At 36.2% G+C, this 13,293-nt stretch overlaps 1 protein-coding gene across 2 annotated transcripts; it reads left to right on the forward strand.

The window, feature by feature from the left end:
- The first annotated feature begins 1,710 nt into the window (after nt 1-1,710).
- On the forward strand, nt 1,711-12,553 carry LOC145767094 (uncharacterized). 2 transcript variants are annotated; one of them, XM_082578847.1, is made up of 4 exons: nt 1,718-3,196; nt 4,156-4,196; nt 8,800-8,976; nt 10,988-12,553. In XM_082578847.1, exons 1-4 carry the CDS (start codon nt 2,032-2,034, stop codon nt 11,090-11,092), a joined length of 1,488 nt encoding a protein of 495 aa, XP_082434973.1. In that variant the 5' UTR covers nt 1,718-2,031; the 3' UTR covers nt 11,093-12,553. The 2 variants fall into 2 exon arrangements, with proteins under 2 accessions (XP_082434974.1, XP_082434973.1); XM_082578848.1 differs by lacking the exons at nt 8,800-8,976; nt 10,988-12,553 and adding an exon at nt 4,472-4,813 and having other exon boundaries at nt 1,711-3,196.
- The last annotated feature ends 740 nt before the right edge of the window (nt 12,554-13,293 follow it).

Below are 13,293 nucleotides of genomic sequence, written 5' to 3' on the forward strand. Positions count from 1 at the left end.
TTCTCCAAAAGCTTGACTCAACAATCCATTCAGTTTAGTGGAGTTAAAGTGTGGAACCATCTCCCGAAAACCATCACTGAAATTGAAACCTTTTCAATATTTTGCAGTAACTTGAAAAAGCACTTGCGTTTTGAAAATAAACCTCTAACAACCTATGCTGTAACTCTTTAATTATCTGACTGTAGCCTATTATTGATTGTTGCACCATATCCTGGTATAGCATGTCTTTCCAAATTCCACTTTTGTAAATTTATCCCACATATCATATATTACTATATTATACATTAACATATTTTACTATACATATATCTTATATATTACACCCGACCGGATAAGGATGATGATTAGCCTACTATCTTTACTCTTCCATGAATAAGCTACTATACCATTTTGTATAATTTAATATTTGCCAGATAAGAATATATCACTATGTTACTACCAGCTTGCATCTAACTACTCCCTGATAAGCTATTATGTTCAGAGGATCGCTTGACTTTTCGTAAGATTATTATTTAGGTTGGTTTGGAAAAGATGCTTGAAACAACTCAGACACTACATCCTTCATCGGCACTACCAAAGAATCTCCACCTCTCATTAGCGATACCAAAAACACTCCATCCCTCATTGACGCTATAAAAGATGATTCAACTCTTATTAGAAATACCAAAAACACGCTGCTATATCATCATGCTTCTTATGCTCTTACATGCGCAGGAAATTAATTTAAAAAACAAAGCTTTTTTAACTATTTTATCTTGATAATGAGCTGCCATATTATGTATTTGTTCTGCAATATATAGGCTACTTAATATCGTTGCTGCGAACACTTTATTTCTGTATGAAATCTGTAAATAGTCCTTGTTTTGATAGTCCGTTACGTAATTTCAATATGTGTGTGTAACTGTGTATATTAGTTTGTTTTTGTGATGTTGGGTTCAGTCGTGTTCTCATTGCTTTAAGAATTAGCGCTCCAGTTGTTCCAGGAACGAGGAGGCGACTGATTCTTAACTAATTCATCAACTTATTTTAAAGTATCAGGTTTGGTGGCCGTGCTTAACTATATTTATTGATGCATATACCGCAATATTAGATCCTTTCATGCACGTCTTAAACCATTAAGGTTTTGCCACCTTTTCCTTTTGTTAGTTTTGTTACTGTATTTCTTTTTCACAATATCATTTCTTTTGCATTCTGACAAAGAAAAATAAATTGAATTGAATTGAAAAAAAGATCAAGCCGAACGGCATAGAGTAAAATGAAGTAAATCTTATGTAGATAACAAGCAAGGAGATCAGTCTATTCCGAAATCATTTGACAAGAATAATGATAAACAACTCAAATTCCAAAAATCACGTCAATATAAAAAGTAAACAATGCAAAATTAAAAACCAATGAAGCTATAGTGATGTTAATGTCAGATGAGGTGAGCAGAAAGTGAACTCCAAAATTCCTTTGAATATTTATTCACACAATTCGTCCATGCGAGGGCGCTCTTGATTACCATAGAAACGAGCAGGTGAAGCCAGCCAAGAGTCAGCTCAAGGAAGTTGCTGATAGGCTGCAGCACACGCACACATCACCTAGCTAAAATATGGCACCTTTTTTGAAACAGTTGGTAGTGGTAGGCTACTTAACAAACATTTATGTAATTAGTAGAATACATTAAACTAGGATGTTTAGAAAACTTGGTTATTATCAAAAACTGTAGGCCTATTAAGCGTTTTTTTTAATTATTCTTTTTTTACTTTAGTACAGTCTAGGGCTCTAGGCTATCGCATTAGTAGGCCTGGTATAACTTTAAAGTGATCACTTAGTAGTTGATTGAATAGCCATATCACGGCAGATTATTACTAAGCATGATCTCAATTTAATAAACCTACATTTGTTTTGTATACAGACCGCAAGTCACTGCCTCTTGTAGTTTTAGAAGTAGGTTGCCCACCGATATTAGCCTACTGCAATAGTTTTGTTGGTGGTAGCATAGGTAGCTTTAGGTCAATAGATAAATACGATGACCTTGTGGATGTTAGAATGGATGTAAAAATAATTAGAAACCAAGAAGCTTTTGTTCCTCATTTTCAAGCTTTGAAGCAAGAATTCCTCCACAATGCTAAAACTGTGCCAGTACGAAATGAAATCGGTTCAAGGCAACGTTACCAACCAACGTACCGCATAAAAGACAAGCTTGCTTTGTTAAACAAAGAACCGCAGCAGGAAAATGTGCCTCACGAAGGACAAGCACTTGGCAGATATCACAGTGATATGATGCTATCATTAAGTAGAAGAACAGACAATAAGGTTTTTGCTTCAAATTTCTTGCACGGATCAGCGCACTTTGTAAAGCAAAACATCGTGAGCTCTGATGAAAACGGTGGCAGTTTAAATAATAGAAATAATGTTAAAAGTTCGTCTTTAAATTCTAAATTATCTGTCGGCTTACCTACTGATCAGAATCAATGCAATGCTGCTAAAAAAATGTCCGTTTATTCAAGCGAACAAAACAACAAAACTGACAATCAAAAATCAGTCGTACCAGCACCGTTGGTGGAAAAAGTAGACATTCACACTAAAGTTAAAGGATCTGGCAGAAAAAGCAGAAAAATCAGGGCAAAGTCTGGCAAGAAAAAACGTGCAAAGTCAGCTTTGAAAAAAAGAAAATCTCACAAAAACAATGAAACTATGACTAAAGAGGTTATCTTTCCTGTGAAAAAGAGACTGGACTCTTGTTTTTCGTTATATACATCCCAACAAAATAAAGAGAAGCCGAATGAGCAGTCATCATACAAACACAATTTGCCCGATAAATTAAAGTCGGCTGGATTTTTAAACATCAGAACGTCTGGCAGTAAAACCTCACATGGATTCCGTGAAAGACCTTACTTACTACCACCACAACACAGCAGCAAGTCAAACAAGTTAAACTTACCACCGACAACACTACCAAGAAAAAATCACCCAAAATCTGCAAAAAGTGATTTAAATCACCACAAGAATACAACTCCAACGAACAGCAGCTCAGCACCCCTTATTGCCCCATTAATTTTACGTGACATTAAGTCGTTGCAAATAAACAAAGAAATCGTTTCTTTTCCTCCTGCACCTATTTGCGCTAAATCACCGACTAATTCAGTACAAGTTACCAGCTCAGCAGAACAGCAAAAAATTAATTTATTAACAAAAGCATACGCTGGAGAAGGTTAGTAGCCTACAATTTTATATTGAAATTGGCAACGTAAACACTAAACAGCCATTAATTCTGCAATGGTGCAGTCTTGAACAACTAGAATTTTATTAGTTTTTCGAAATTAGATTTGAATTATTGAATTATAATAGAACCATTCAAGATTTACAAATTAGACTGGAATTAGAATTAGAGCTACCCAGGTTTTCACAAGTTGAATGACTTCGCTGCTTTAAGGTTTAAGGGAAGGAATGACAGCATGTTACTTTGATATTGATCGTTTTATTGCATTTTTTTTGCGTAAAGTTGAAGAACATCGTTTCCTTTCATTTGTTAAAAAATGCTGTTGGACAAACTAGACTTTTTAGCAAAACCGGAGGTTAGATTACAACTACAATTAGAGTAAACAAATTTTTACCAAATTCGATTAGAATTAGAGACAACGTTTCTCTCAGATTCATCAAATTAGACAACTAGAAGTCTAAAATTATCTAGTTGTCCAAGTCTGCAATGATGATTGAAATAGTATTTTACAATTGCTTGAACGCACTGAATAATCCTAAGCCTTTGCATACAATAGCCTACACATAGGCTACATTTTTATTTTTTGTTTATTTTACCACAAAGCAAAAATATTTGTTTTTATAGTAGGCTAGGGCTGTTCGAAACAAAAAACATTTTGAAATATTTCCTTTCGTTTCGAAATTGCCTGTCTTAATTTGGTTTCGAAATATTTCTGAGTGAAGAGTTTCGTTTCGAATTTCAAACCATTTCGTTTCATTCTGCGTTCAAAACAGAACGAAATATGCAAGAATCTGGAAATTTAAAAAAGTGCCAAAAGTTCACATTTCAAAGTGAATTCACTTCATGTTTTTCAAAGATTTCAAAAAGCCCTATTTTCTAGTCAGCAATATGTTGCTTGGATTTGGCTGAGACAAGACTTAGCCTGTTAATAGATTTCTTGTATTTTACAGGAACATTGCCTGTGAAACTTTCTTTCAATGGGAAATACAAGGTAGGCTGTTGCAGCGTTAAATCACAATAAACAATAGCCAAGCCCACGATTTGTTTTGATGTAACAGGTAGGACCAACCGTGGTTGTCATTATTTCCAAACCATTTACTGTAGCAAAACAAATCAACAGAACCTGTCAGCCCCTACAGCTCAGTTGGTTAAATGCCCGACTGTGTAGTGACACGAAGAAACCCCAAGATCAAGCGGAGCCGGTTCGGCTCTTGGAGTGTGCGCTTGAGCAAGGCATTTCTAATACAGCTCTCCATTCAACTGCAGGTAGCGGATGGAATAATCCACAGACAACACTTCGACAATCGGCAACTTCACTCTGCTAATCTCTCTAACCGGGCCTGCGTCAGTGGTCGAAAGCTTCTGCAAGTAGCCTATGACTATGTCTTCTGCAATGGTCTTCTCCCCCTTTTTAAATCCGCGCTGGACATTAGATGCACTTGCCATAGTGGATCGAGAAAAATGAGGGAAACCATTTGCTAAATCTAAAAACTGCCTTTTTCTCGGTGTGTATAGGGGTAGCCTAAGTGATAATTTTTTTTCCTTGAACCCCTGTGAAGCCCTTAATTGTCTAAATACTGTTATGAAATATACTGTAGCCTACTGTGGGCTACATGAACCTATGTGGGTTGTTACAACAGTTTGCGTTAATGTAAAACATACCACAAACATTAACATTGCCTTGGCCTTAGGGCCAAACTTTATGTGTCTAATTTAACCCTTTATCCTGTGACGTATTTTGGCCAGTTGACTTGCGGACGGGGGGGTCGGTTCGACACTATCATTTTGAGCTCGTGTAACTCAAAAACTACGCAAGATAGATCAATCAAATTTTCACATGGTGTAGATAATTTATCTGACAACATAACATCGAAACTCTTTTGCAATTTGTTCAACAGCGCAACTTGAAAAATCAGATAATTTGATGGTTGGTCATATTTTTTTATTTTACTTGAGAAATTGCTTCTTAATTAACTTATAATTGAGTGTGACGGATTAATTCTATTGTGTAGATTTTAATCTCTTACGCGGAGACGTCGTCCACGCTTCAATGAAATCGTAATTGGCGTCCGACTCGCGTTTGCTTGTTGTTTTGCCGGAGGCATTGCAAAAAAAATTTGCTTTGTTTCAACATTTGCAGAGAATGAGACATAATCACCGCAAAAAACTATTTCAAGTTCTTTTTGAGCCACATGTTTATAGTCTACACTTTTTCAAACGTACTGTCATTACTTGATATTGGAACTAAATCAAGCAAATTTTTTTTCACATTCACACTGTCGAATTTGGTTATGTATGATCAAGAAACACTTTGCATTTCACAGCACATCTCAGGAAGCTATTTATTCGTTTTTAACATTATTTCAACGTCTAAAGAGGTTGAATCGATGTAAAAAGTGTCTGATTTGCTGTCTGGGTAGCGATTGAATACAGAAAAGTAAGGTAGCCTAATGGTGTCACGTGGTATTTGAACAATAACCTATCCAAAGGTAGTGACTTCCTTCGATAGGAGCTTGTTCCATTTTAGGCCATCATGCACTCCAAAAACAAAGAGCGTCTAAAACTCCTGACTGATAAACTATGTCACGATGCATTCCAAAGTGATATGTTTCAATACTTACCAACAATGATCACTTTATCACTTTGAATGAAACAATTTTGCAAACAGCTGTGACAAAATGTAGTGATAATAATCGTTTAGTCAAATCGTGTTGGTAGGTTATAGAAGAGGTCGTTTGCCAAATGGAACTCCCGTTTTGCGTAACAAACTCAAAGTCGTGACATAACGATACCAAAAATAGAAAAAAAATCTTTTTCAGGCCGAGTGCTATTGTCGTAAAAAAACAAAAAATCACTAAAGTGTTGACTTTTTCCTTGGGCAAAATTGAAGGTTGTTGATATTTTAAAAATGCACGTTTGTGTCAAAATGATTGAAGTGTTTTTTTTCATGTTGTTAACTAGATTTGCAAAATAACGTTTTCTACATTTTTTGTCTATTTTGTTGGACATGCATTTTGTGTCAAGTTATTTATTACGCATTAGAAGATTTCTTTCTGTTCAAATTTTGAAATAGCATTTTAGATGCAGTTTGCGGTTGATGGCGTTACTGCAAAAGCCATCTTTTGTAATTGACACACATCCAAAAACAAAAGACGCATAAGCTACTGCTGGCTGATAGACCACGACACAATACATCATAATGATGTTTTTCCGAACCGAAGACCCAGAAAACCAATTTCGTCGTATATTAGTTTAGACGTCTGCAGACGTTGAACCAATGACAAAAAGTGATTTGCTGATTTGAAACAAAGTGATTGCTGTTTCCAATGAGCAAACATTTTGATAAAAAGTAATCAAGTTTTGGCTACAGCTTTCTGGTCCATTTAGGCTACTCTGGTCAATCGACTCACGTTGCAAATAACTTGTTTTGTGTAAGGTCTTGCTTGTGAAAAAATCGAAGTAAAAACACAAAAATGAAGTAAGCTATATTTACAAAGTGTTATATTCTTGAATGAACCATAGTTTTTAAAAAAAATAGTTTGAACAGGTTTCATCTGATAAAAACTATAATTGATATCATCGCGAAGGATCAAATAGCTGCGAAAATCACTTCAAGCAATTCTTTGGGGTGATTTTCATTATGCAAACCAAGGTGAACTTCAATACACATATTTTTATGCCAAACGATAAAAATCGTTCTTTCTTTTTTTCAAGGATAAGGAAAACGATCCGTATAAAATATAATTCAATTCAACATATTTTCCTTATTTTGTCAGATATGCATTTTGTGTAACAATGCTTTAGAAAAATTGCTGAGTATGGTATAGCGTTTGAGATGCAGTCAGAGAATACAACTGTATGGTTGATGGCGTTATTACAAAAGCCAATCTTTTGTCACGGAAATGTATTCGAAAACAAAAAGGCACAAAAGCGCTGACTGATAGATTACGTTACGATACGTTACTAAAACGAGGCATTGATTTCATATTCTTTCAACCCAACAAACAACTTTGCTCCAAATGACACAAACGTCCAAATTTATGGAGAAAAAGATATAGGCCGACACCGTTTTGTGAAAATAAGTTTTTGTAGACCAACATTTGAATGAAAAGTTTGAAATTATTGAGTTGGTCCTAATAGTGTTTCTGCTGAGATATATCAAAACTTTTCAATCCTCGTATAAAAAAATAATTTTGTAATCTCTCAAGCAACTGCAAAATTACCATTTAGGTAAAGATTCAGTGATGATACAATATGCACAATGCTTGTCAAAGCACAATAATTTAGCTGCGTGTGTTTTTCCACAAAAGCCAAGCAGTTTAGATAGTCTGTGTCAAGTTCTTTTCAGTATCCTTCAATCTCTCGTTTTCATAAAACATTTTCACAACATCCATAAATATTCATGTGAATATAAGTGTACACTGTACAGGTACATGCAAAAGTTTATTGGCGGGTCAAGAACGCACTCCTTGCTTTCCGACAAGAAATCAAGAAACTTACCACATCAGTATGTTTGTTTTATAAACAGAGTTTTGTCAAGAACTTTCCTACTGCTTTTTGTTAGAAGTTATAGAAACAAAAATGTATTCGCCATAGAAAACAACGTAAAATTACATTTTTTTCAGCATAGCTTATCGGATGCTCTCTGATAATTTCAAAGCAACTCAGATGTAATTAAAAGATTAATCAAAGCAACTCAAAACTCGAGTTTGCAAACAAAAGGCGGAATCATTACGGTTGAATGCTTTACAACAAAACCAAATCATGAGATATCTGCGTCGCAGTTCCACGCACGTCGGCGCTCAGTAATCCTATTAATCCGTATAATTTGAAAACAAAAGGGCTAGCTAAAATATCAGAGTATGTTATGAAAATCATGCCATATCTCTAAAACTATAGACAATAGCAACGTCATTTGAAGCGGAATAAATACTTGAATAATTTTTAGGAAAAGTCAAGAAATTTCAAAGCTGTGGATCGCGTAGTTCTTTAATGATATTGCTTTGAAAAGTACCAAGTCCCAACCGACCCCCCCTCACAGGAAATAGGGTTAAGAAGGTGCACAACGATGGTATGTTTAGGAAAATTGCATCATGAATGTCAATTCGAATAAAACATTATGAAAATGAATTAGCCAGTATTTTCATTAATAACTATCTCAATATGACACTTGCTTGTGAGTGTAGCTTACCCAGCAAACGAAATCGCGTAGAGGTCACGTGGAAACCACGTCACGCAAATGTGGTTTCTAAGGATTGAACGTTGAGCAACATGCATGCGCTACTCCAATACAGGACGTGGTTCTACGTTACTGAGCCACGTCCCTGTCAACTTGGTATCCCCCAGTTCTCAGACAGCAAATCAGTAGTTTTTACGGTGGTTTAACGTCTGCAGATATTGAACCAATGTAAATGCTGATTTGCTGTCTGGGTTTATGTCAGGGACGTCCAAAACGACTTCGCCTCACTGCAACTAAAATAAAGTTTACTACTACTGTATGTTATGATATGTCTTTTCAATGATAGGCTTCTATAGAAAGTTTGAAATTGCAGCTACAGAGCAAAATGAATTCTAAAGCAATTGCTGTTTCGCAGAGAGATCACAGTTTAGGAGAAAGGTTGAGCCTGATCCATAGCTATGGAACTGCTTATCAAGCCGTGACCAAACAAATGGAAATGCAACACAAAAAGGAGCAAGCCTTGAAACATCACTTGAGTCGAGCTGCTGAACGCATAAGCAGGGAAAAAAAGAAAAACGAGCAACGAAAAAAAGTAAGCGAAAAATTAACGTATTTCAAAGCAATTGTCAGAAACTTTTTTTACACTGCGAGCCAAATTAAAATGTGGACATTATGTCCAAATTTTTCACATAGTTCCACGGACCATTAAAAAGTAACGGACCGATAAAGCAAAAACTGAAACAATAGATGTTAATTACACGGAAATGTATTGCAGTTTTGTCGAAATGTTGATAAAAGGATGATGTTGTGTGCGGACCGGTAACAAATTCTCCCTGGACGGGTACTGGGTTGAGGCCCGGTGATTGCTGTTTCCAGATGTACAAAATGTACGTTAGTCTATGTAGTTCAGATGAAGTTGACGGATGGCAATGTACTGACTCTATCTCTTCTGATCCTATTTAGCCTAGAGGCTGATCCAGCATGTAGCGATTATGGGGGCGGGGGTAATTTTAACAAAACACAATAATGTGTGGATCTATATCAATCTGACCTTGCAAATGTACCGCAAGTCTCGTTCCTTTTTGTGTTTTAGGGGAGAGATCGCCTCACTCGTCTCCCCCACAGATTCGCCACAGATTTAGCCTGTTTATAAATGAAATAACCAACAAACTGTCAGACCCAAACGACCGATTTTGCGAGATCGATTTTCTAAATATTTATAATAGCAATCTGAAAAAAAATTATCTTATTTCCACAAACAAAAAAACAATCATCAAGAAAATGTCAGTGGTCGCTTTTGCAGCAGCGTTTAAAACGGTACAAATGAATTTTTTGCTTTGTGGGCAGTAGCCTACATTTCTAGGAGATGTAACACAACGCAACGATCAATTAAAGTTAAAAAATTGAATGAGGCTGCTCACCAGACATTTGGTTAAATAACATCATTTATTATACGTTCTTCTGGTGCAAACTGAGCTGAACTATCGCAAGATGTGCAAGGTGATTCCCTACTTTTATTCTGACGTTCATCAATCAGACAAGACTGATTTGTTCGAAACTTTATAAAAACTAAACGTTTTTTTGGAAATTTTATAATTTAATTAAGTCTGAAAACGAATGCGCGGTCTTCTTTATCTGCATTTTGGAAAACTATCCAAACAACGTAAAAATACCGTATGGCACCCTCGTTTGTCTGTGAATAATTACAAAAAGCTTTTGTCAATTGCCTACTTGTGTTAAGTGCAGCCAGATTTAGATGAGATTTGTTTGAAGAGCTTTTTGTGCCCTGTGAAAGTTTCTAGTTTAGCAGACATTATGAACGTAGCCAATATTGCGTGGACGCTGATAAGTAGAAATTCCATAAAGCTTTAGTCCAATCGGCTTGTGCTACCAAGATATATACACCAATACAAAGTATTCAGAAAATGTTAGTGGTCTATTTACCTTGCTAGTATGCACGGATATATTTTTATCCTTGGCGATAATATGATCAACGAAGCACTCCATTACCACTTCCTAGGATTACGTCTCTTTTGAAAAGCAGGCTGCAGCACACCATCAAAACGGGCTCAGTTTTAATAGTCCTCCTAAGCCAGTGGCCGGCAAGCCATGGAAATTACCTCGGATGGGATAAAATCAAAATTTCTTGTGGTAATTTTGTAAGTTAATTTTTTGGGTTTGTGGCCGTGCTAACTACTGATATATAGTAGTTAGCACTGATATATAGTATATAGCCTACTACATTATTTTTCATTCAAGCACGTTTTAAACCATTCAAGGTTTTGCCACCTTTTCCCGTTCGTTAACGTGCTGGTAGGTTTATATCGATTTTTGTAGTTAGTATCTTTTTCGTCCCGGACGCGTTAATGACGAAAAATAAAATGATTGATGATTGATTGATTTTTATAAGTGAAAAGATAAATATAATTAACAAAATACAGATAAGTTACTTTTGCGATTGAGCTTCTAGAGCCGAGGGTCCATATTTTTAAGACCCCCGGTTGATGACGTGAAACTGCCATATTTAAGCTTAGGTGCTTTTTCAGTTCAAGAATAAAAATTCTCTCGAAAAAACAATTTAACATTTTATTTCTTTTTTGCAGGTTTACGCTCTAAACAAATTGATGACCAAATTGGAGCACGAAAAGTTCACAGAATTCATGAATAGTTTGAAACCTGCTAATCCTCCAGATGAAATCGAACCTTAGCTTTTTGAGTGTTTTCTCTCACTCTCGGCCGCTTCATGAAATCTGAAGTTGTTACTCTAACTTTTCTCTGAGTTTCTTTTTATATCGCGCTGCCACAAATCGTATACTTAACAAAATTCACCTAATCTAAATGAATGCAATCTTTTTCCAATTACTCATGATCTATTAAATACAACAAAGTTGTAAAAACAAGATTTTGCAAAGCCACTTTCAGAGTCTTTCAAAAAGCTTTTTGTTACGTAGTGTTGTGACTAAATTTTACACCGTATTGTATGTTTACAACGATTACAACAATTTAGGCCGCTTTTTAACAATTCTGCTCAATCACAAGTAGTTTAACTGTGACTTCAATGAATGTTCAATAATAACATGTTCAAGCAGTACAAAATGTTGACACAATTTGCATGCTACAATATTGTCTGCTAAATTTGTTTAAAAATAGAAACTTTCAATCAATTGTGGGACTTTGTAAATTGAAAGTTATTCATTCAGCTAGCAAAAGTTATCATTCTTACCTTGACTAAACTTTAAATGGATATAAATAGAACGTTTTGTTAGCTAGAAGTTCATTAAAATTGCGAAGAAGGAAAGTTAAATATTGCTTCGAAATGGAGGCAAACACTGAACATTGCAAAGTTTTTCTTATTTTCTCTTTTTTTTTTTTACAGTTTATTCTTGGTGAATTTAGCTGCCGCACTTTTCATTTGATTTGCGTATTGTCGACGTCAATTCAACAATCTTGGATGTACAATTTAATTGCAAAGAAACCCTTGATTAAGACTCAACTATATTTAGCTGTTTCTTTTGTCTTATAGTAGTATGAAATGTGATCAACAATCCACGTATAAAGGTAAAGGTGGTCCCATACTTGATTCAAGTGTCGGGTATGAGAACATAAAGTTCTCACTGTACTAAGCCTTCGGCACTAATGAGAGTAGGGTGGCCAGTTCCTTTCTCTCAGCCGCCTTTCCTACAACAATTATGCTCACTAAAGTTATTACACCCAAGGTAGAGATGAACGGGGCTTTTAAAAACCAGCATATGTGAGAGTCGAACAAGGTTTGCGTAATTGGAAAGCCAACGCCTTATACGTTGCGCCATCCTACCACCAACAATCGACGTACTGTATGCTTTGTAAAATATTGCTTTTTGATATGAGATTTACATGTAATCTTACTGAAAATAATTGCAAAAATGTTCAGGATTGTGGAGTCAAGCTGAAAACCCAGATCTTGCTACTTCCAAAGGTCAACTCTAGAATCGTCAAAATACTTCCAACTTTTCATTCCTGAATATTTTTTTTTCTAAGCTATGCATTTGTTTGCGTTTTTGCTAGTGTTAAGCTGACACATGTAATGTGAAATGGTTGCTTTAAAATCGCTTCATCAAAACAGTTTTCATTTTCCCGTAAGCTACTGCAATACCGTACAAGAAAAATAAAACTGGAGAAAGTATTCGTCATACTGTAACTGACTCCAAGGACTTTTAAGAGTCTTGTCTTTATCATAAACCTACCGCGTTTATATTTTGTTTTGCTGGCACTGCGTAATTAAATAGTTTGTAGCCTGCTAACTTTGCAAGTCATGTAAGTTTTCTGGATAGCCTACATGGTAACAAGGTGCATCTCATGTTTTGTGATAGAATGCGTCAAGCAAGCCGTTAAGCAACTAAAGCAATGTAGACCATTTTTATGAGCTACGTGGTTACCGTTCAGCTGAAATCACTTAGAAAAATTCATCAACAACAACCGGGAGGCACAGCGTGAGATAAACATCAACATTGATGGGGAACGCCTGCCCTACTGTGCTGAACCTACTTACCTCGGCATAACCCTGGACAGATCACTCACATACCGCCGGCACTTGGAGTCACTGCGCAAAAAACTATTTACACGCATCGCACTTTTGAGGCGATTGGCGGCTTCCGCTGGGAAGCTGGTGCCAAAAGTCTTCGTACAGTTACCCTAGCTCATGTTCATTCCAATGCTGAGTACTGTGCACTAGTCTGGTGTCATAAATCTCACACCCACCAGATTGACACCACCATAAACGACGCCTTGCGTACTATGACTGGATGCTTGCGTCCCACTCCGACGGAATACCTACTCATCCCAGCAGGCATCCAACCCGCTGAGCTACGCCGTAAAGGATTTCTCTCGCTCGCCGCGCTCTGGACCCCGACCATCCCTTCCATGTAACATT

This window comes from Aplidium turbinatum, chromosome 3 (assembly GCF_918807975.1).
Source record: "Aplidium turbinatum chromosome 3, kaAplTurb1.1, whole genome shotgun sequence".
NCBI lineage: Eukaryota > Metazoa > Chordata > Ascidiacea > Aplousobranchia > Polyclinidae > Aplidium > Aplidium turbinatum.

Excerpts from the sequence above, each read along its gene's own strand:
- LOC145767094 (XM_082578847.1), top strand. The coding sequence starts at position 2,032 with ATGGATGTAAAAATAATTAGAAACCAAGAAGCTTTTGTTCCTCATTTT. Across the intron at positions 4,197-8,799 it reads CTTTCAATGGGAAATACAAG|AGAGATCACAGTTTAGGAGA; the intron begins GTAGGCTGTTGC and ends GCTGTTTCGCAG. Across the intron at positions 8,977-10,987 it reads AAAACGAGCAACGAAAAAAA|GTTTACGCTCTAAACAAATT; the intron begins GTAAGCGAAAAA and ends TCTTTTTTGCAG.